Source organism: Cinclus cinclus, chromosome 20 (genome assembly GCF_963662255.1).
Source record: "Cinclus cinclus chromosome 20, bCinCin1.1, whole genome shotgun sequence".
In the NCBI taxonomy this organism is placed as follows: Eukaryota; Metazoa; Chordata; class Aves; order Passeriformes; family Cinclidae; genus Cinclus; species Cinclus cinclus.
Window position 1 is genome coordinate 4,854,279 of NC_085065.1, and position 21,542 is coordinate 4,875,820.

At 42.0% G+C, this 21,542-nt stretch overlaps 1 protein-coding gene across 6 annotated transcripts in view; it reads left to right on the plus strand.

Annotated features, from left to right (window-relative positions):
- Window positions 1–21,542, plus strand: part of TNRC6C (trinucleotide repeat containing adaptor 6C) — a 99,826-nt gene that overhangs the window by 68,715 nt on the left and 9,569 nt on the right. For 2 of the 6 annotated variants that reach the window (XM_062506507.1, XM_062506512.1), the window contains exons 6-19: window positions 1,492–1,701; window positions 2,869–3,035; window positions 3,678–3,782; window positions 4,225–4,305; window positions 4,908–4,965; window positions 5,140–5,285; window positions 10,518–10,667; window positions 11,926–12,072; window positions 12,504–12,626; window positions 13,928–14,011; window positions 14,333–14,564; window positions 16,205–16,372; window positions 17,449–17,640; window positions 17,781–17,924. In XM_062506507.1, coding sequence (XP_062362491.1) covers window positions 1,492–1,701; window positions 2,869–3,035; window positions 3,678–3,782; window positions 4,225–4,305; window positions 4,908–4,965; window positions 5,140–5,285; window positions 10,518–10,667; window positions 11,926–12,072; window positions 12,504–12,626; window positions 13,928–14,011; window positions 14,333–14,564; window positions 16,205–16,372; window positions 17,449–17,640; window positions 17,781–17,924 — 2,007 coding nt within the window. Of the gene's footprint in view, window positions 1–125; window positions 132–1,491; window positions 1,702–2,868; window positions 3,036–3,677; window positions 3,783–4,224; window positions 4,306–4,907; window positions 4,966–5,139; window positions 5,286–10,517; window positions 10,668–11,925; window positions 12,073–12,503; window positions 12,627–13,927; window positions 14,012–14,332; window positions 14,565–16,204; window positions 16,373–17,448; window positions 17,641–17,780; window positions 17,925–20,634; window positions 20,752–21,542 lie in introns of all 6 variants that reach the window. The other 4 variants (XM_062506508.1, XM_062506506.1, XM_062506509.1 and 1 more) reach the window with 4 other exon arrangements.

Genomic DNA, 21,542 nt, shown 5'->3' on the forward strand with positions numbered 1-21,542 from the left:
CCTGAAATAAATGTGTAATGCAGGACACGATGGATGGAGCAGTGCACAGCTCTGGGCCCATCTACTTCATTGTTTTCTCTGCCAGGCAATGTTTGAGTTATTATTGGCAATGGATGTTGCTGCAGTTTCTGGTAACAGGAATTCTGTGGAATTCAGTGAGTTCTACAAGGACTTGTTGCTCAGTAAAACACTCTTTGTTTGGTTATTCCAATGTATTTCATGGTACTGCCTACCTATTCTGAGTGTCAGTTTGTGGAGAAAATATTGTTCCTGCTTTTTGAAAGGTTTCCAGAGTATTTTTACAGATGCCACTGTGGAGCAAAAAAAGGAAATAGTGCTGTGGCAAAGCAGCATCTGGTCATTCACTTACAAAATACTCATCTCAGTAACATTCATCTCCAATGGAAAGAGAACAAATTCCTGATTTAGTAGCCTAATTGTCAGTGGAAGTTTTAAGCAGACTGAATTCTACAATATTTGTTGAGATCTCAGCTGTCATGTAATGGCATGTCATCTTTTCTACAATTGTAGAACAATAGGTTAGTGTCAGGTGTCTGCAAGAATTTTGTTTTCTTGCCTGTTGTGCCTGTCTTTGTGCATGTTTGCAGAGTACCCTGAACTCCAGCTGTGATCCAAGTCCTCTCTCCAGAAAATCTCTGGTAACAATGGTTGTAAATTCAGTTTCCCCTTCTGCTGTGTTGGTCAGTGTTGCTCTGCAGGCTCAGGAGCCCTGTGGCTGTTCCTGCCACGTTCAGCTGCAGGGCTAAAACTGTGTCAGCTGGATTTAAGCTCATTACACCCAAGCCAAGCCAGACTAAGGATATTTCTTTGGAGTAGCTTACGTCTTCCAGTGAGGTAATGTAACTCTGTAGGAAAACAATGGCTTCTACCTACCATTCCCTGTGGTTTGAATATGGATCCTCATTGCAGTTTTGATTAGTTCACCTTAAAGTGACATTTATTCTAATGTAGAGGGTCAGTGCTGAGGTAACCATGAGCTGTAAAAAAAAGCTTTAAGGGATACATTCAGCACAGATAGGGAACAATCAAACAGCATCTTACTGCCAGGGCATGAGAAAAGAGATTTTTTTTTTCGTTTGTAAACAGTGAAAAGGAATTAAAATAGGTTAAAATTTTTCAGTGAAGCAAGGCCCAGCTTAGACTGAAGTCCTGGCTTCCAGAATGGTGGCCCTGGGCAGGTGGGAGCAGCTCTGCTCTCAGTGTGGTGCTCATTTGGCAACCTGGTTGCTTCTAGCTGTGGAGAAAAGCCCTCTTTCTGTGTTGACAACTTGGCATTAGTACTGAATTAAGAAAAGACTCTTTAGACCAAATCTAAGGGATGTTTTGTAAACACACTTAACTATAATCACTGTATGTACTTACTGGTTCATGCTCTTTCCAGAGAAACTCTTGAGTCAAATTTCAGGTTTTGTGGAATTACTCGATGAAGAAACCTTTCCTCTCATCACTGTTCTCCTTGCCTTGCTCCAGCAGGCTGGGGAGAGATGCCTGCTGTCCACACCAAGAGCGAAGCTTCCTGGGGAGAGCCCTCCTCCCCTTCTGCTGCAGTTGACAATGGCACTTCGGCGTGGGGGAAGCCCCCCAGCAGTGGGACCGGGTGGGGAGAGAATCCTGCCGAGCCAGCAGGGACCTATGGAAGAACAAACACTCCAGCTGCTGCCCCAGCACTGTGCAAACCAGGTACACACAGGGCTGCCACTGCTCCACTTCTGCTTTTCTGTGCGTTCCAGTCACAGGCTGCCCTCGTCATTCCGTTCTCAAAACTGTGTTAGCTGTCACAAGGCCACGTTAAGCCAAGCACCCAGTTAATTCAAAAATAGGAATAGAGTGCAGCAATCTGTAAATGTAAAGGAGTAGTTTTGTGTGTTTGGAAAGCAGCATAGCAGAGGTGCAGGAAACTGTGGTACTGCAGAAGAACGTAACTGGGACTTAAAGCCTTGGTGTCTAAAAGAAACCTGTGTTGGGATGAGAAGCAGTGCAGAACAGTCAAGATAGAATTGACTCTTGTAGGAAAAGCAGCACCTGAGAACCACTAATCATAACAACCTCATGTTGGGCTGAACTGAGTGAGTGGGTGTTTTCTTCAGCCATTAAAACTGTTGCCAGGTTCAGGAACATCGTGAACTACTTCCTGCTTCGTGATTCCTGACTCATGGTACTTGATAAATATCCTCCATCTCTGAATTTCCTGAGGGCCACGGTGATTGCTTTAGACTCTCCTCTTGGCTGTGGAGATTGCCTTGAGTTTCACTCCTGCAAAATACCATATTGAGAAGTCCCAGAAAACATAAAAGGGGGGGGGAGTGAGAGCTCTTAAGATGAGTAATCCCAGCTTTAAACAGAGTAAACAGAATGAAATGGACTGAGGTGACACAACCTCATCACTGAATATGAAGCGTTCCCTGCAGCCCACGAGCTCCTTTTCAGATTCCATTCTTCGAGATGGAAATGAGCTTCTGAGCATTAATGACTTTGAAATTTGGTTTGTTCATGGAAGAATGTGGTAGGTAAAATGGTGAGATTCATTGAAAGCAAAATAGCACTTCACAAGTGTGTGGTCATACTTTGGTTCCTTGTTCCTAGGAGAGTGGAGTGGCCATGACCACAGATCTTACTGGTTCTGGGAAAAGCAGGACTTGCAGTTACTGTGTGATTTATTCTCTGAGTATCTAGAGAAATTTCTTTTTTTTTTTTTTTGCTAGCTTCAAAGAAGACATTCTTATCATTTTAATGCCAGTTGAGCTGTGTAATGAACCTCTTTTATCTCACTGGATATGGCACAAAAAGCTGTTTCTGTAAAATTTGCAGGAAAGTAAGATTTTTTTACTTCTCCCTCTTTCCCTCCAGCTTCAAAATCTATGCAAGAAGGCTGGGGCAGTGGTGGGGATGAAGTGAATCTCAGTACTAGTCAGTGGGAAGATGAAGAAGGAGATATGTGGAATAATACTGCTTCACAAGAGAGCAGCTCCTCCTGTAATTCCTGGGGGAATGCCCCGAAGAAAGGACTTCAAAAGGTAAGACAAAAATAAAGACACTCTCCAGGCAAGAGTGGAATTAGTGTAATGTTTGTAGAATAAGTTGTCACAAATTTGCTGATGCATTACACCTGAAATTAAACCTCTGACACCTGAACAGAAGCACAGCTTGCCACTACAGTGGTTCAAGTACAGCCTACCTTGTTTCCAGGGGAAAATGGGAGATTTTTGAATTCAGGCATGTCAGATGCTTCGGGAGTCTCGTTGTTGTTGCCTTTGTTTTCTCTAAGTTTTATAAGCTTCCATATATTCTAAAGAAATGATAATGTATTAACAGAAAGAGGAGAAGGTGTTAAGGGGGCTTTCAGACACTTCCCATGGTGGTGGAAAAGCAAACAGTAGTTTGTGATGGAGTTGTTTAACAATAAAAGCTGTTTTCTATTTGTGAGGTCGGTGTGTGTGTGTGAGAACAAAGCAAACTTGTGTTAATGCTGCACTCAACCAAGAACATAGACAATTGTGTGAGGAAATTTTCCATTGCACAGTCTTTATTTCAGGACAAGGCCAGGCTGTAACTTAAAGGAATTGGGAATGCATTTAGCCACTTTGTTTGTTATTCCATTAGCCAACAGTTAGGCCGGTGATTTGATCAAGTATGGTTGTTTCTTGTACTGTCCGCAGCCCAAAACAAATCCGCGCTTGTCCCTTGGTACTTTCTGGAGAACTGAAAGGAAGAGACTTCTTAAGGATTTTGTGATAGAAAAGCTGCACAGAGATCTTTTAAAGGTGTTTATCTAGACGCTCTTGTTTGTTTTTAAGAAAATACACTGAGTAACATTCTTAACTTCAAGGTTGCAAACTTGTTTTTGGGAATGTTTTTCAGGAAGTGTTGTACTATTTCAGCTTTATTTCGTTATATTTTTCTGCCAAGGATTAAAATGAAATACGTAAATTCAAAGGTGGCTTTAATTCAGTGGCCAGCAAATCAAATACTAAATAGCACACTGAACACCTATTCAGCTGAGATAAAATTTTACACTTTTGGGGGAAGAGAATCGTAGTCGCGTTGCTCGGAGGGTTCTTCAATACTTTCTGAATTAATGTACTAATACATCTTTCAGTAGCATGTGTTATTAATAAAAACCACTTACCATTTCTTTTATGTACATCTCACTACAATGAACATGGCAACCAGCCCATTAATGGAATTTCCCATTTATTTACTAAGGGCATGAAGACATCTAGCAAGCAGGATGAGGCCTGGATCATGAACCGTCTGATAAAACAGCTCACAGACATGGGCTTCCCTGTGAGTAGTGCTCAGCCAGCACACTGTGCCTTAGCTTTTAGCTTGTACTCCTAACTGTGGCTGTTTCAGACTGTAGCTGCACCAAGATCTTCAGTCTCCAGGCTGGGAAGTAGCTCTGACCTGCATTTAAACACATACTGTGATTTCAGAAATCTGCTCTGAGATCAACTGAGGATATCCTTTCCATGAGGACATTTATAATATTTTGAAGTTCGTGGTTTTATAACAACAAGTATTATTTTGAACTGCAGTAATAATCCCCTCCCATTCCTTTTTTTTAATTGTTAAACAGGTGAAATGAGAGTATAGCTGGGTTGTTCCTTAGAGAAGGTTGTATCATAGTGATATTTGAGTTGTTCATGGAAAACAGGAAGATATTTAATCAGAACAGTTGTTTCACCTTGCAGAGCCAGTACTTCCTTGACAAACTGAAATACCTGAATTGTGGGAATTGCTGAAAGCAGGAAAAAAAACCACACAGACATTATTTAGGCTGCTGAGTAAACATTAAACCCAGTACTTAAGAGATGTTTTCTCAGGTTACTTTGAAATCATATGAGCATGATCACTTTTCCTCTTAACATAATTCCTGTTTTTGACAGAGAGAGCCAGCAGAAGAGGCCTTGAAGAGCAACAGTATGAATCTCGATCAGGCCATGAGTAAGTATCTGTGTAAGTAACTTTTTTGTCTTTAAAGCAACACAGGAACCCTGCATGTTTCTGAGCATTTATATTCAGACCAACTGGATAATACTTACTTTCTTCCCTTGCTTTTGCAAGCAAGATGTATTTCTCTGCCTCACCTTTTCCAATATATTTGCCCTTTCTGTGCAGGTGCTCTGCTGGAAAAGAAGGTGGAAATGGACAAGCGTGGAATGGGAGTGACCGACTATAACGGAATGGTCACCAAACCCCTTGGCTGCCGCCCACCACCAATCTCCAAAGAGTCTTCCATGGACCGCCCCACCTTCCTCGACAAGGTGAGTTCAGCAGCAGGAACGTGGTGCACGACTCTAGAGCGTGCACAGTGTAGAAATTGTTCTCACTGTCTGCCTAGAAAGCGTGGAAAGAAACGTGAGAGGTACGGCTTTATTCCTTTTCTTGTCTTTTTTCAGTCTAGTGGAGAATTCGGTCCTTGTAGAAATAAAGGATGATCGTCCCCAGTTTTATGCTTGAAAGGTTGCTAAAGAATCAGTAGTACAGTGGAACTAGAAGTGGAAAAAATGAGCCAAAGAATTAAGCAGAAGAATCTTGTCATTCTGTGAGAGTCCAGTCAGTGACCCTTGCCCAAATTCACAATCAGGCAGGAGCAAGACCAAAATCTTGAAGAATTAGGCTCTTTATTTCTCTTATTTTAGTTTTGAGCTTCTTAGAAACTTCAGTGAAAGTTTAAAAAGTACCTAAATACCAAGGAGGAGTTCAGATATTTTTGTCAAGTTTCGGAGCAGACATGCACAGTCCTAAATAGCTTCTGCAGTGAGCTTCCCTTTTTGTGATCACATATGACAACTTCTCCAGCACTATTTAATGACTGAGGAAAAGGCTCCAGAAGTTTGTGGTGTCCAGGATTCAAAGTGACCAAAGAAAAGAATATATGGAAAAGTGAAGCCAGATCTTCAGTAGGAAATGAGATTTACAGCCTTGACAGAAAGTCCTGCAGAAACTTACCAAATCAACTAAGAATCCCCCTGAAAATTATTGATAAGTAAAGAAGAACCTCAGATGTCATTCTGTTTTTCACAGGCTATTTAAGGTTCATACACATGGGTGGTGGAGGATTCTGAACACAGAAATCTGTGCTTTTGACAAACTGTGCTGAATCCAGTTCATTTCACATGAGCCGTGTACAGGGTGTGAGGCACTAATGATATCCACTCATATGAAGTTCTTAGCCATGGTAGGCTTTCATGAATGTGTTAATTGAAGGCCACAGAGATGTATGCATGCCAGTTAGCCTTTCCTTTTCTTGGATAACAATATCTTCAGCAGCAAAATTCTTGCCAGAGAGAGAGGTGCATTATGTGCAGCATGATGCATAATTTTGGAAACATATGTTAAACACAACTATTGAGAAGGGAGTACTAAAATCATTAATATTCATACAGCAAGTAAAATCTATCAGTCTAGGCATAATCTGTCACAGTGACTTGGCTCTAACAAAGGAAATAATCCCACACTGTATTTGTTAGCTATCACAGTGTTGAGCAACTTGCTAAGTGAATTAAATAAATACTGTTTCTACTGTAAGAGCACAGGGGTTTTTTCCCCAAAGAAGTTCTTTCCAGATTTACAGCTCTAGTGCTAGTAGAGCAACTCCTCCAAACCCTTTTTGCCCTTTGAGGTACTGTTTGAGAGCATGGGTCTGGAGTCTTGTTTCTGCCTAGGTAGGAACAAACTCTCCACACAGCTGCACAGAACACTCCAACCAACATTCCTTGTTTTACCTACTGCTTTATCAAGTTGTCATCCTTTTGTTGGCTTTGCTGAATCTTCAACAAGTTCAGCAGGGTTTCTCTTCATGAAGTTGTATTTTGGGTTGGTGTGTTCATTGTTTCAACCCTCTCAGCTCACCTGCACTGACTCTATCATTATTCCCTAAACAGCTAAAGCCAGCACTTAATATTTTTTAAACTTCGAACATTTGAGGAGGGAAAATTTCCAGCTCTGACATTTGCTTCTGGACCTACTGAACTCTGTTCTCTCTGCATCAGGAGTGATCTGTGCAATTCAACATCACCTTTGAGTGTTTGCTTTCTCTGCTTGCTGCAGGTGCTCTTTATTCTGTGTCACACCAAGTCACTTTGTTAATTTGTCACTTTGTTAATTTGCTATTTCTCAGGATTTATCTTGACCTGTAGCACCATAAAATGACAAGGGAGAAAATCCCTTGAGTGGCCTTGAGGGAATAAAGATGCAGCCCTGATAAGTGATCCCAACCACATTATCTCTCACTTGGTGGAGGGCGTGCTGTGCTTAGCTGTCAGGTTTGCCTGAAGATGTTGCCTGGTGTCTTCTGGAACCATCAGGTTTGTAAGAAACCCATGTCAGATTTTCCTGGAAGCATCCTTAAAATAGCAGAAAGAAGCCTAGAGAAGGGATGTCTTTTTCAAGTATAGAGTCTGGCTTGGGACTCTGAAAATCTTATCTTGCAAATAAAGTCTCCTTTTCCCTACCCTCATAGTCAGTGATCAGCTCCTCTTCTCCACTACTGCAAAATCCAGATCTACAAGCCTTGATGCCTCTTGGCTGCAATCCTGTTCTTCCAAAATCTTCTGACTAGGCCTTTTCCTTGTTTCTGATTTGAACATAGTGTTTGTTGGGTTTTTTCAGCCTCATCCTTGACATTCTGAGCCCCGTAATCTCTGGGGAGTGTGTTTGGCTTTTGTCTTTAGAACAAGTAGGATGTTGTATTAATAATAAAACTTTTTTAGATGTCACAGTTAGATAATGAGCACTAGGATTGTAAAGTTGTGTTTTAAATTCTTTCCTCCATCTCTGCCACCTGTGATCCAATGACTTGAAACCATTTTCATCATCCCTTGTATGATGAGCACTTCTTTGAGTATTGCATTTCCTCCAGGTTTCTTTTGCTCAATTCCTGTTTGATTTAAAGATAACTATTTTTAAAACGAGATTTCATTACTTTAACTTCCTCTTTAGGAAAGGCTCTTGTTTTCAATCTTTTTTTTTAAGAAGTTAGTGTGTATTTTCTGCCAGCTGCTGACTGTACAAAGACCTCTGGCAGATTCATCAGCCTCTCATCTGTCTGTTTAGACATTTTGATTCATGAAGTGACAGTTGTTGGTAGGTGACTGCCAAAGTGTCCAGGCATCCTCTGCTAAATTGTCCATATCTCATGGGGCTAAAAACCTTTGAGTAAATCCACTTGCATTCTGGCACATTTGGTATTTGAGACTGTTGTGAGAGACTTCCCAAAATCCTAAAAAACACCAGTGTGGTGCTTTGTGTTAAGATAACTGTAGTAGGAAACACTGCTACCAGTAGGGTTTTATGGGTGTGTCAAGTCCCTTAAAAAAAGTTAAAAGTAGTGCTGGATTGAGCATTAATGTGATGATTCCATTTTTAATTGAGTAGCCTGAGGAAGAAATGTAACAAGTTCGTAAGAAAATCACTGAAGAGGAAAGGTTGGGTAGGAAAGATTGTGCTTCAGGAAACAATTATTACATAGAGGATCCTGAGAAATAATGGGTCAGAAACCACTCTGAGCAGTAAAATTGTCCTCCAGTCTGGCTTGAAAATGGCTAAAGGGTGCTTTAATTTGACCAACTAAAATACTTCATGTTAAATGAATTGATTTTAGTTCAGTTATAGAGCACAGATCTGTGCAGCACAATGCAACAAGTTTAAATCAAACAAAATAGAACCAGGTGAATATGAACAAAGCATTCCAAAGGTACATAAAGCCATTTGCTGCAATTCTGCCAAGGAACACACTTGTGAAAGAGTCTGGAAATTAAATCCCTGGTCTCCAGTGTGGCTTGTCTCCACCATCCTTGGCACTGCCTATTTCCAAATTGAGAAAAAATAATGTCAATAAAGCAAGACTTGAATAAATCTGGGGGGGGCAGGGAGGGTCTTTCATGGTCAGTAGGTCTGTTCACACAGTGAACAATCACATCTGAAGGGAAAAGCAAGCACCAAGCTTGAAATTATTTTCACTTTGAAGGGGGAAGGGCAGAATTGTAAACACATGTCTGTGATCTAAAGAGAAATCCTTGAACCTGTTACTGTCATGCAAGCTGCAGTTGTTTGTGGAGTGTGACTGATGTCCAGTAGAATGTAAAATATCTGGAGCTGAAAGGCCTTGGGGATATCATTAGAAAATGTCAGTGTCCCCCTCAGGATAGTCAGATAGGATGTCAGGTGTCACTTTGCCTGATAGTAAAGAAACTTCTCCTTTGCATCAAAGGAGAGCTGTAGAAAATGCATTTTTCAGGATTAACTTAAAACATCTAATTCACTGAGCATGCTTGCTGCATGAGCTCATCTGTTTGGGTATGTGGTAAGCAGACTGGGCTGCTTTTTGAACAAAGGAGGTTCACCAGTATCTCGCAGTCTTCTGGGGCATTGAATTTATTGGTTGAAATAACCTAGCTCCTCACCTCTTTGAAAGGCCTTTCCTTGCAATGAACATACTGCCTGAAATACACCAGCCCAGCACATTGCAAATTAAATCTTTTTCTCTCTGCCTGGTTTTTTTTGAGCCCTACTCTGTACACAGTGTCAAGCATGTCATTTGATCATGCTTACCGCAGGCTTCCCAGACATCAAAGCACAGTTTGAGATAGAACTCGGTGCCCCACTGAAAAATGAGCAGAGATCTACCTGTTCGATTAGGGGTTCTCTGATTTATTTTATATTCTGCCTTGCTGTTTGCCCCCCGTGGGGGCTGCCTCCTGTGCATCGGATCCACGCTCAGCCGTGATTCCTCAGAGCCCAGTTAACAGAGAGGGCTCCTCCTGCCTTGCTAAAATCTGCCTCCTCCTGGGGATGCTCAGGAAGGCTGCCCAGCTGATATTGTCATTACTGGGTTTGATGGTTTGTGTTCATTGGCTGCCTTGCAGTGTAATGTTTCAGACTGGGGTATTAATAACTCAGCGCTATGTGAATATTAAAAGAGGCTCGTGTGTCTCAGTTAGGAAAGGGTATTAATGCAAAAATGCTTTTTTAAGAGCAGAGCTGTGATGTGCAACCAAATCCAGGCTGGTGTCAAATAAGCTGATGTGGCCTTTCCTAAATTTCGGGTTTGTTTAAAGCGCTGGTTTATGTCCGCGCTCTGCTGCGGAGTTTTCCAGACACACAGAGGGCTTCCCTGAAATGTGCTGGGCCTCTCCACCTTTCAGTCTGGTGGAGAAGAAAGGGGAAAAACTAAGTGGGGAGGAGGCAATGGCCACATGATAGCTCTGCAGTCAGCTGCTAAAATCTCTCCTTTCCTCTGGAAAGGGTGGGTGTGGGGGATTGTGCATTTGGGGATTAAGTGCGACACAGTTATAAAAAACAGTACCTTAATCCTGTTTCTCTCTTTCTTCTCCCTTCACTCCATGCTTTCCATTCTCTGTTATTCACCCCTTTTTTTTTTTTTACGTATCTCTTTTTATTCATCCATGCCCTTTTTGTGTCTCCATGGGACTCTGTTTTGTGCTGTGGGCTCCTGGCACTGCACACAGCTCACCCTTTCTTTCTCCAATCAGGATGGCGGCCTAGTGGAAGAGCCCACTACTTCACCATTTTTGCCTTCACCAAGCCTGAAGCTCCCCCTTTCAAACAGTGCACTCCCTAATCAGACCCTGGGCGGGATTGCCTCAGGGCTGGGCATGCAAAACTTGAATTCTTCTAGACAGGTAAGGCTGTTGGAGGAGATCCCGATGGGAATTTCAGCTCTCTGGGAGTAGCTGCTAGTGCCTGTCAGCCTCTTCCCCAGGAAAAACGGGTTTAAACTGGAAGTGCAACAGCTTTGTTCATGTGAAATACCAGAGGAGGAGCTAGCTGCTGTGTAAACGTTTCACCTTACAGGACATAAAAGAGCTGTGTAGTTCTGGAATTAGCCTGCTGATGACACATATCCATCCAGAAGAGACTGTGGTGTTGTGGATTTTATACCCCTGAACCCTCATGTGGCTCTGCCTTCATTGATGGGAAATCCCTTTTTTTGAGGCATTGCTTATTGTCACAGACTGTAAGGCAGTGAGATTGTTCTAATTTATCTTTCCTGGCTGGTATAATTATTCTCTGATGAGATGGGGGAGAAGTGATGGGGGCTTCTTTATTCCTGCTCCAAGTGTCAAGGCATCTCATAGTTTAACAGGTGGCAAGAAAGAAACTGGGCTTCCTGCACTTGGGTCAGGTAGAGCACCGAGTTAAGGGGGTGTTTTGGCCCCTGGGTAGAACAGGCTGAGAAGGAAAGAAAAGGAGAGGAGATAAAGAGGGGGGAGAAGTGATAACCACCATGAGAGTGAGAAGCCATTAAGTACTGTTGATGTGACAGAGTTATTTTTGCCATCAAACTGGAGTCCCAGCGAAGATATGAAATAGCAACACAGAAAAACCTTGTCATTCTGTTGAGGTTCTTTATAAGGTATATTCTTTTAAAATCAGTTTTCTTAAAGCAGTACTTGCCCAGCAATTACAGTCCATTAAGCACATCTTTCCAAAGCAGTCTCCACTAATAGCATGTCCATTATCAGTTGCTTTGTAAAATGACCAAGTAAAAAAACTGCTTGGCCAGCTGGGAGGATGGGGTTACTCTGAGTTTAATGCTTCCATTCTCCTGACCCTTGCCATACAAATATGAATGTTTTTGGCAAGTATTTTGATTATCATCTTGTGAACCTCCAGGGTTCTGCGTCCATATGAAATCCATCTTCAGCTGCCTTTTGTTCAGGCATCTGTACAAAGTTTTGGGGGTTTGGGATATTGGGAACGTGGCAATCATTGCCCTGCCCGATCCTATACCTGGTTTTCAATACACTTCGTATGTGCTGGTCTCCTGATTTGTGCCTGTCATAATCACTAAGAATAAAGGCTGCACAGACAAGTAACACCCAGGTTATGTGCTGAGTGGTGCCATTAAGTGCCTGTGTCACTGTTGTCCTGCTGCAGATACCGAGTGGCAATCTGGGTATGTTTGGCAATAGCGGAGCAGCACAAGCCAGGACCATGCAACAGCCGCAGCAACCGCCAGTGCAACCTCTTAATTCATCCCAGCCTAGTCTTCGTGCTCAAGTGCCTCAGTTTCTATCCCCTCAGGTCAGACAACACCTCACTCACATCTTTTCCCTTTCCCTGCCACTCTTCCCATGTGCTCTGTCATGCTCCTGACGCTTCGTAGCCCCTGCTGCCTGGCTGTGCCTGTGTCATTTATTCATTTCCTAGGCAGAAGATGTGGCGTGGCTGAGGTGAGGTGTTCTCATGTGCATATCATATAATTACCTCTGAGAGCACATTCTCGTGCTCCTTTCTGCACAGTGGAGTTTGTTCTCATCTCTTTTTTTATAAGTGAACACTTGACTACAATTATTATGATTGTATTAGAGCCTCTTGCTAATTTTTTTGATAATTCATGCTGTTACTTCTGGTGATAGCAACATTTTCCAGCTGATGTGACTCTTATTAGTGGCTAACACAGTTGCCACTGTTAGAAGTAAATGTACAGTGTTTGACACTCTTCTCTTCTTTAGGTTCAAGCACAGCTTTTGCAGTTTGCAGCAAAAAACATTGGTCTCAGCCCTGCACAGTTAACCTCGCCAATTAATAATCCTCAGCATATGACGATGTTGAACCAGCTCTATCAGCTGCAGCTGGTAAGTTAAAAGATGTGGCAGATAAGCTCTAAATCAGAATTGAAGACATGAAGATAAAATAGGAGAATGACTAAATTTTTAAATGGCATCTCAGATCTTCAAAACAATCAGCTGCTGATTTCTTTGGTAAAGTTTCTTTTTAAAGAAACACAATCTTTTTTTTTTTTTTTTTTTTTTTTTTTTTGCCTTGGGCTTTATAAATAGTCATTTGTGGAATAATTATCCTTTGCAGCTGATAAGTGGAACTAAAAGTCAGTTGTCTTCCTACTGGTATGAATAACTGTGTTATCAAGCAGCTCTGGCCTGTGTGTTACATGTCAGTAGAAGGTTAAACTGGACACATGTGTCACATCATAACAAGAGAAATCTTGGCAGTGCTGGGCACCTGAGTTGCCTACAGAACTGCTTCACTTGCCTCACTGAAAAATAAAGTGTAGGGTGAATTTTCTTTAAGTAATGGAGTGTATATTATGCACATAATGTGATAGGAGCTACTTACTTCTGTGTACTTTTGCTGTGTTTGCAAATTTTGCATCTCTGTTTTTAATGCATTTGAAAATACTTAATTGGATTTTAAGAATATTTTAAAAAGCGATACTGTGAACTCAGTATTGACCAGGTTTAAATGTAAAATTACAGATGACAGACTAGTTCGGTTGCTGGTCAAACTCTTCCATTATTAACAGTGTTTGAATACTGTTACTCATTTCTGATTATTTTCTCTGATTCTGAGGAGCACAGCATTATTCTCATAATAATTGAACACTACCCAGCTATTTGGAAAATATCTGTACAGAATTCCTTTGGATTTTGAATTAATGTGTTTCAGAGAAACTTACCCTCTAAAAAAATTTAGTAGCCAAGCCAGCTACTTGAAAACTGTGGATTTTTTTCAGGAATAAAGCAGCCCAAGTTATTTGACTACAAAGTGTTGGCAGAACTCAAAATAGTCAAACCAGAAATAAATATTGGTATTTATACTATTTGTAAAATACTATAAACTTCGTTTTAATTTTTGCTTTGTTTTACAGTTGTCTCAGAAAAAAAAAATGTAGGTTCCTGGCTTTATTTACCACTTCTTGCCATGTGGACTTACTACTTTTTTTTAAAAAAAAAAATGAACGTGGAACTTAAATGTGTTATAAAATGCGTGTACAACAGGTTTATTACTGTTGCTTCCTGGAGTGTTTTCAGAAGATGGCAGAGTTTGTGTTGTGGTGCAGCAGAGCAGTGGAGGGGGCGTGGTGAGCTTGCAGCGTGTGCTGTGTGTGACCTGTCCTGTCCTGTCCCTGTCCCCACAGGCATACCAACGTTTACAAATCCAGCAGCAGATGTTACAGGCTCAGCGCAACGTTTCCGGACCCATGAGACAACAGGAGCAGCAAGTAGGTGTCCCTGCCAGCTCAGTCTCTGCTTTAGGGTTTGGTTACAGTAGTTTGGAGAGGCTCAGTGGCACTACACCAAAGCAGCTAAAGCATCCTGAAATCAGGAATGCAGTGCGTGGCTCGAGTGCTGCACAGGGAAGGTGCTGAGTGGCAAAGCTGATCCACAGCCTTGCTGGAGGAAAGCTCTTCAGCCCTTTATGCAGCCAGTTTGTATGTGTAGGGAGATGCAGTGTGTCACTCCACTGGAGAGAAAGGCAGAGCGAGGCAGTGTGTTTTTGTGGACTGACCACTGACAGTTGTTTGTTGGCTCTCTCCCCGCAGGTTGCACGTACAATCAATAACATGCAGCAGCAGATCCAGCAGCACCAGCGCCAGCTGGCCCAGGCCCTGCTTATGAAGCAGCAGCCTCCCCCTCCACATCTATCTTTGCACCCCTCTGCAGGCAAATCAGCCATGGATAGCTTTTCACCCCATCCCCAGGCTCCCGGCCTTCCTGACCTGCAGACCAAAGAGCAGCAGTCTTCACCGAACACCTTTGCTCCTTACCCTCTTGGTGAGTGTCCTCCTACAGCAGCTCCACACTGGGACTCCATCTCCTGAATGCACATACCAATATTTTCCTCCACAGTGTAACCAATGTAAATATGCATATAAAAATACGTATTGAATAGCACCGAAATGACAGAACAAAATCCTGCCTATGTGCAGTTTTCTGCCTGCAAATAGCAGAACAGAACATGTGCCCGATTAACTGCTTATATATGTTGCTATTTATGAGCTAAATATAAACTAACAGTGTCATGTTGTAAAATATACAAATGTCATATTGATAAATGGGAATATCATCTGGGAAAAAAATTGTGCAAAGTCATCTTTCTGCTGTACTCACTGGTTTAACCAAAACTCATCAGTTTTGGTCAATGAATTTCAATAAATATGTGGACCAGTTTGAAGGAATGCAGAAAGATTGTAGTGGGCGTGATTAAACATTTCAAAAACATAGCTGTTAAGGAAAAAATAAAATCCTCTGCTCAGTAGTATAAAGAAAATATTTAAGATACTTGCAAGAATCTTCAAAAATGTAAAGGTGAGCTAGGAAGACATTTCCTTGCATTTCCTAATGCAAGAGGTAATAAACTTGAGTTGCATAAAAGGAGATCTGGTTAGACATTAAGGATCACTTGGTTAAAGCAGAGTAGAGTACTGGAATAAGTTATCTGGAAGTTCCTGAAATCTTCTTCACCAGCATTTTGTGGTAGGTTTAGTCATAGATCTGTCAAATATGATTGAAGTAAAAATAATTGGCTGGGGCTGGATACAGAGTGAACAGAGCAACCTTTCAGACTTGTTTGCTGTGTGATTGTTTGATGTATGCTACAGACTGCCTTTATGACATAAAGGAATTAATTTAATCTCTTTGTGACTCTCTTTATGCTGGGTACAATAGTATTGCCAAGCTTTATCTGCCATGCAGCAGTTAAGAAGGTAATTCTGACTGCTGTTGTGGCTGGGAGCATCAGAAGGCAAAAAAAATTTGTGAATTAAAGGCCTAAGTCTGAGAGGTTCTTAAGATATCTCAGCTTTCTGTGATCTGCTAACATTCAGGATTATATATCAAAAAAGACCCAGATTCATGCCACAGAGGCATGTCAAAATTATTCCCTAAATAACAGTCTGAGTGATTTTGTTCTGTGTATACAGAATAGAAGCCCAGTTAAGTGCAGAACCTGCTCTGATGAACAGCAGCTGTTTGTCTGACCTTTAGCTGGTTCCTTTTTGGGGGGATTTTTAGCAAAACAAAGTAGCAAACATCGTGGAGGGGTGCTGGAGAGACCTTAGGACTATTTTGGCTTAACCATGGAATGGTGGAAACTGGTTTAAACACAACAGTCCAGTGCATTATTCTGAGACAAGTGAAGAGACTGCAAGTAGAGACACTGACAGCTTTAAAATAATACCCCTTTATCTTGTTTCCCCCCTTTTTAGCAAGGTTTTCACTTTTTCTGAATTCATGGGAGCTCTACTGATGTTCCATAAAAGCAAATATTCTTAAAAAAGTGCATTGAAAGTGCCACACATGCATACAGATATCTGAAAAATCAACGCTGAGTATTTCCTGCAGCTGGATTTCAAACACAGCTTTTCAAGCCCTCAGTAGATGATGGATAACTAAGGATCTCTTTCCTCCCCCAGCTGGACTGAACCCGAACATGAATGTAAATAACATGGACATTACTGGTGGTTTGTCAGTGAAGGACACTTCTCAGTCCCAGTCTCGCCTTCCTCAGTGGACACACCCCAACTCAATGGATAATCTGTCTAGTGCTGCTTCTTCTCTTGACCAGAACTCCAGCAAGCACGGTAATGTCCCCTGGCACCCCCTGCCATCCTGGCTTTTGGTGATTCCAGCCACAATGCAACTGGAATTATTTCTCTCATGTTACTTTTTGGTGTAAGTGCTCACAAACCGTTGGTGCCGAGCGCTTCTGAGCCCGTGAGATTTTATAGATGATTTCTGCAATGAAGGGTTTGCAGTTGTCACTCCCTGCATGCAGTGTAGGAATGGTTTGTTTTTTGTTTGGCTTTTTATTTTTATTATTTGTTGAATTTTGTTGCTGGGATCGTGGAGTTCAAGTAAAACAAGCCTTTAGTGTTAGCAAAACAAGTCCCACAGTCTTCCCCTTATTATGGACCTGCATACCTTCAATCCAAAAAAACTTCACACTGGCTTTCTCCCACAATTTTTCCAGTGTCATCAACCTTTCCCTGAACAAAGGTATGAGAGATTACATAATTACTCAGCCTAGAGTTAGGGACAAAAACTTCTTGCTTTTCCAGAAGTGATTGCTAATCTGTTTGAACACCTTTATCCCTAACGTCTCCAGTATCCTGAGCCAGTTGTTCCTTTATTTCCTGTACCTAATCAATTCTCTTAGAACATGGGGCTCTGTTAACTTTTTTATATCCTGGATTTTATTATGAGCAGCATGAATTATTTCTTCTACGGCAGTCTGTAAGTATCTGGACTGCTGATGCCAAATTGTTGTTTGATAGTTTGTAGGAACATGAGAACAGCCATTCCAAATCATCCATCCTGTCAGCAGTGAATGCCTTGGGAAGGATGAGATGAAGGATATTCCTTGGTATGCTGTCTCAGCAAGTTCCTGTTTACCATCAGTGTGGTGATTTGAATTATTTGGTCTCTTTTTGGCAGGAATTTAATGCAGAATTCTTTAACTTGAGTGTCTAGATTGTACCAGCAGTGTGTCTCTCAGCTGTAATCCCTGCTGAGGCTCCAGATACCGTTAAGCTTGGCTTACTGTGTTTGCATTTTCATTTTCTTTCTAGCTTTGTGATACAGAAAGAAAAGAAAAAAGAGTACTTAAATACATCCTGATGAAATTCCATACTCACAATCCCCATTTGACTCCTTGCAGGTGCTATCCCTGGAGGTTTGAGTATTGGTCCTCCAGGAAAGTCCTCCCTTGATGACTCCTACGGCCGCTATGATCTGATCCAGAACAGTGAGTCTCCTGCCAGCCCACCTGTAGCTGTTCCTCACAGCTGGTCACGTGCCAAATCTGATAGTGATAAGATTTCCAATGGCTCCAGCATAAACTGGCCACCAGGTAACACAATCCAAAGCCTTGGTGTTGGACTGATGTCCCTAAAACGTCGTTGGGTGGCTTTGTTGAGTCCTTCTGGTGGGCGGGAGCTTTGGAGAATTGGGACTTCACACACGCTTCCCTTTTTATTGTGTTTGAAACAGAGTTTCACCCAGGAGTGCCATGGAAAGGACTGCAGAATATTGATCCTGAAAATGACCCCGATGTTACTCCTGGCAGTGTTCCAACTGGGCCTACCATAAACACCACGATCCAAGATGTGAATCGCTATCTGCTCAAGAGTGGAGGTAAACACACACATGGCTTCCACATCTCTGCATACTTTCTTTTCCTTTCCAAAAAAGCATTGACCTCATTTGCTACAGATAGAACTTATTTTTTTGCATGTGATCCTAATCTAATAATGCTTCTGCTTGCGACTGTCGCTGAATATCCAGAAATAATTGTTTTAAAATAAGGGATTAAGAAATCTCTTATTTTCCGTGGGAATGTAAATATTTCTATATTGGAAAAGGCTTTGAGATTAAATTTAAACTTCTGTGGTCACTGGAAGTCTTTCTAACCTGTTTCACATGATTTTGAACAAGATTTTGCTCTACACACTGCCCACCCTCCTCCATACACTTTGTGAAATTCTCAGAAGACTCCATACAAAAGTTCCACAGTTGTTGCTGAGACAGCAGGCTTCTGGTACACTAATTAATTGTAGCTTTGTTAGAAGATCAATAAGCAAAATAAGTTAGAAACTGTTTTATCTCCAAAACCATAAAAGAAAAAAATGGGGAATTGACTAGTAAACTAGTATTTCCCAGTGCTATTTCCATTCCTTTTGTCTTGGCAGTACTTACTTTGGAATAAAAAAGGGAATTCTCCAAAACAAGAAAGCATTGTGACTGTGCTGCTTGTTAGCTGCATGTGCTGGAGTTGATCAAGGGAAAGGTGACTTGGTTAATTGTGATCTGAGTGCCAAAATAGCCAATTTATCTGCACTCTGTCAGAGCACTGCAGTTGGCACAGGAATGGCATAATCAGGCTGTCCAGAAGGACCTGTCAGGAGCAGAAATGTGGGGTTTGTTTTAACTGTTGCATCTGTGATACCAGCACAGACTGTAAATCAGGGCTATCCTTGAAGTGGGTTCCAGCTCTGGGCTTGTTACCTCAGGCGAGGGATGTGAAACTTGAGGGAAAAGGAATCCAGTGTTGGCTGCCTGCAGTGGTTTTGGCTGTCCCTTAGCAGGAAGCAGCCTTTCTTTCAGCTGAAATGTGAAGTATTTGGGTAATGAGTTAAGGTTGGATTAACTTCTAACAACTCCAGAGTGCTTCCGAGGGGATGGGCAGGTTTGAATTTACAAAAAGAAAAGCTGTAAGATGTAATACAGTGACACTTCAGATACAGTGCACCCAAGAAATACTCCCCAGGTCAGAAACCTAAACCTACAGAGCTGTACCTGTAAAATCAGATAATATCCACTACAGGTATTGCTGCTGTAGAGAAGGAATGTTAGCTCTGGTGATGCATAATCTGCCTGTGGAATGAAGAAATAACTCCTCTCCTTAGAGAGTGTTAGCAGAGATGGTTTTTGCAGAAGTAAGCAGGCCCTCAAGAGGTCAGACCTTCTGAAAAGCAGTGCCTGTGAGAATCAGTGTGTGCTTCTTTTCCTCATTAGCTATTTAGCTAGGTAATAATAGAATTTTAATAAAAAACATAGTTGCAGAATCTGTTTCTTTATGCTTGTATAACTGCAGCCTGAAGCACAGGGCTTGTGGTGACAGAGCTGCTCCCCAGTTAAAGGGTCAGGCTGTGGGCTGTGCTGTCTTTGCCCTGTGCACTTAAAAACATGCAAAAGTTAAGCTTCTGGATCGTTTTTGCTTTGCCCTGTTTGGTAATGAAGCTTTGGAGGGTCAGCTTCTATGAGCTGAGAGTTGTAGCCCCAAGGAATCAGGACCAGTTTCAGCTCTGAATCTGCTATAATTCCATAGTTCCTGCCTGAGGAATAGATGGTTTCCAGACAGGGCCCAATACAGAGTTCTGTTGCTTGAAACTGATGTCTGTATTGGTGTCCCTTGGAGCACAGGGAGTCTGGTTAAGGTAAAGTTTGGTTGGTTGGTGTTCCAGTTGAAAACAAAGCCTGTGTTTTTTACTGAGCTGTGGGGGATGAGATTGTCCTTTACTTCCTCCCTTCTACCTCAACACAGTGCTCTTTGCTACGGAGCTCACCTATTTTTATTAGTCTGTTAAAGATGTTTCAGTATCACAGCCCATCTCTGTGTGTCAGGAGTGATAAGTCACCCAGCATGCACAGTTGATTTTGTTGGTTGCTAGAGAGAATAATTCCAGCTCTCCTGGTCTTTGCAATGAAGATTTTTGATTTTATGTTCAGTTTCTTTCATGTGCTGCCAGTAAGGAAATTGTACGTATGCTTAGAGAGCTGCTCAGATTGTAAATGATCTACTGAGGTGGTTTTGTGCTATTCCATTTATGTTACCAGTTTAAGAAGAGATTGCTGAAATATATCTTTGCTTTTACTGAAAGTCTGCAAGAATGTAAAGATACCTGTGGGCATTGGAGTGTAGGGGAAGTGTTTACCTTGAGTAATTTAGGACAGATCACCCATGGTAACAGCTTAGTTTATCATACACATCTCTGCTCATCCACAGTTGCCATTGCCTAAGTCAGCTGGCAGAGGATCTTTATAAATGAAGCCTGTTCCTCTGAGACTAAACACTTTAACACTGATTTTTTGAGTCAAGTATCTTAAAGGAGACACAGAATTTACCTTCTGCACTACAATTACTCCTGTGCCAGCTTTCTTCTCTTCCCTTCTAAAGACTTCAGCCTCACTGTATCACGTTTCCAGTAACATTTCATTCCTAGACTTCAGAGACCAGGCTAATTAAACCTCGCATGGTTTGTACTTGCACATAACAGATTTGCTTGTGTCACACCAAACATCATTATGCCCATCTTTCTTAGTTGCTTCTCTGCTGGTTCTGCAGGGTCATCCCCAACATCATCTCAGAATGCCACGCTGCCTTCATCGAGTGCCTGGCCGCTTAGTGCCTCCGGCTACAGTAGCTCTTTCAGCAGCATTGCATCTGCACCTAGCATTGCAGGTACGGCCTTTCTGCTTCCACAGCTTCTGCATTCCCAGGAAAAGGCCCTAGGGAGTGCTCTCCCAGTGCTTACAGGAGTGCTGCCCCAGGCAGAAGTGTGCTTGTATAGCCCTGAGCTGGGTGGCAGCTCTCCTGTCAGCTCTGCGGTGGGGAGTGGTGGATGGTGTGCCTGGGATTGTGCTGAGGAAAAATGGATTTGTTCCACTTGGTGTCACTCTTGGCATAGAGATCTCTGGGGGAGGAACACTGTCCAGAGCCTCAGCAGGAGCAGACCCTTCCAGGAAGAGCTGATGTGAAATTTGATTGTTAAAGAACTCACTGTTAAAAGTGAAACATCCTCAGCTCAGAAAAAGCTTCAGTAGTACCTCCAGGGGTTACTTTTTGCATGGCTCTGGGGGGTTGGGTCTGGGGCTTTTCAGTGTCCTTTTGTAGTCAAGCCAAAACCTGATGCTCCCCCATATGGCTGAGCTTGTAGGTGAGCTAAAGAATTACTCCATTTTCTTTACTGAGCTGGATCTCCTATTTACATAACATATTAACTTTGTTTGCAAACTCACTACCTAAATATCCATTTTGTCCCATTCTAAAATTGTGTTGGGCCTTTTAGATGGATTAGATAAGAAAATGCTGATCCACTGAAACCTGCCCACTTCTCTGAAGGTGCACCCTTCCTGATTCTGCCAGTCAGGCTGCAGAATGCAAAACAAAAAGGGCTTGTTTGGGATGTGTTCCTCCAGTGAAAGGAAAAGAAAGGAGTGGCTTACTTTTCTTTATCTGCCATGCATTTCTGC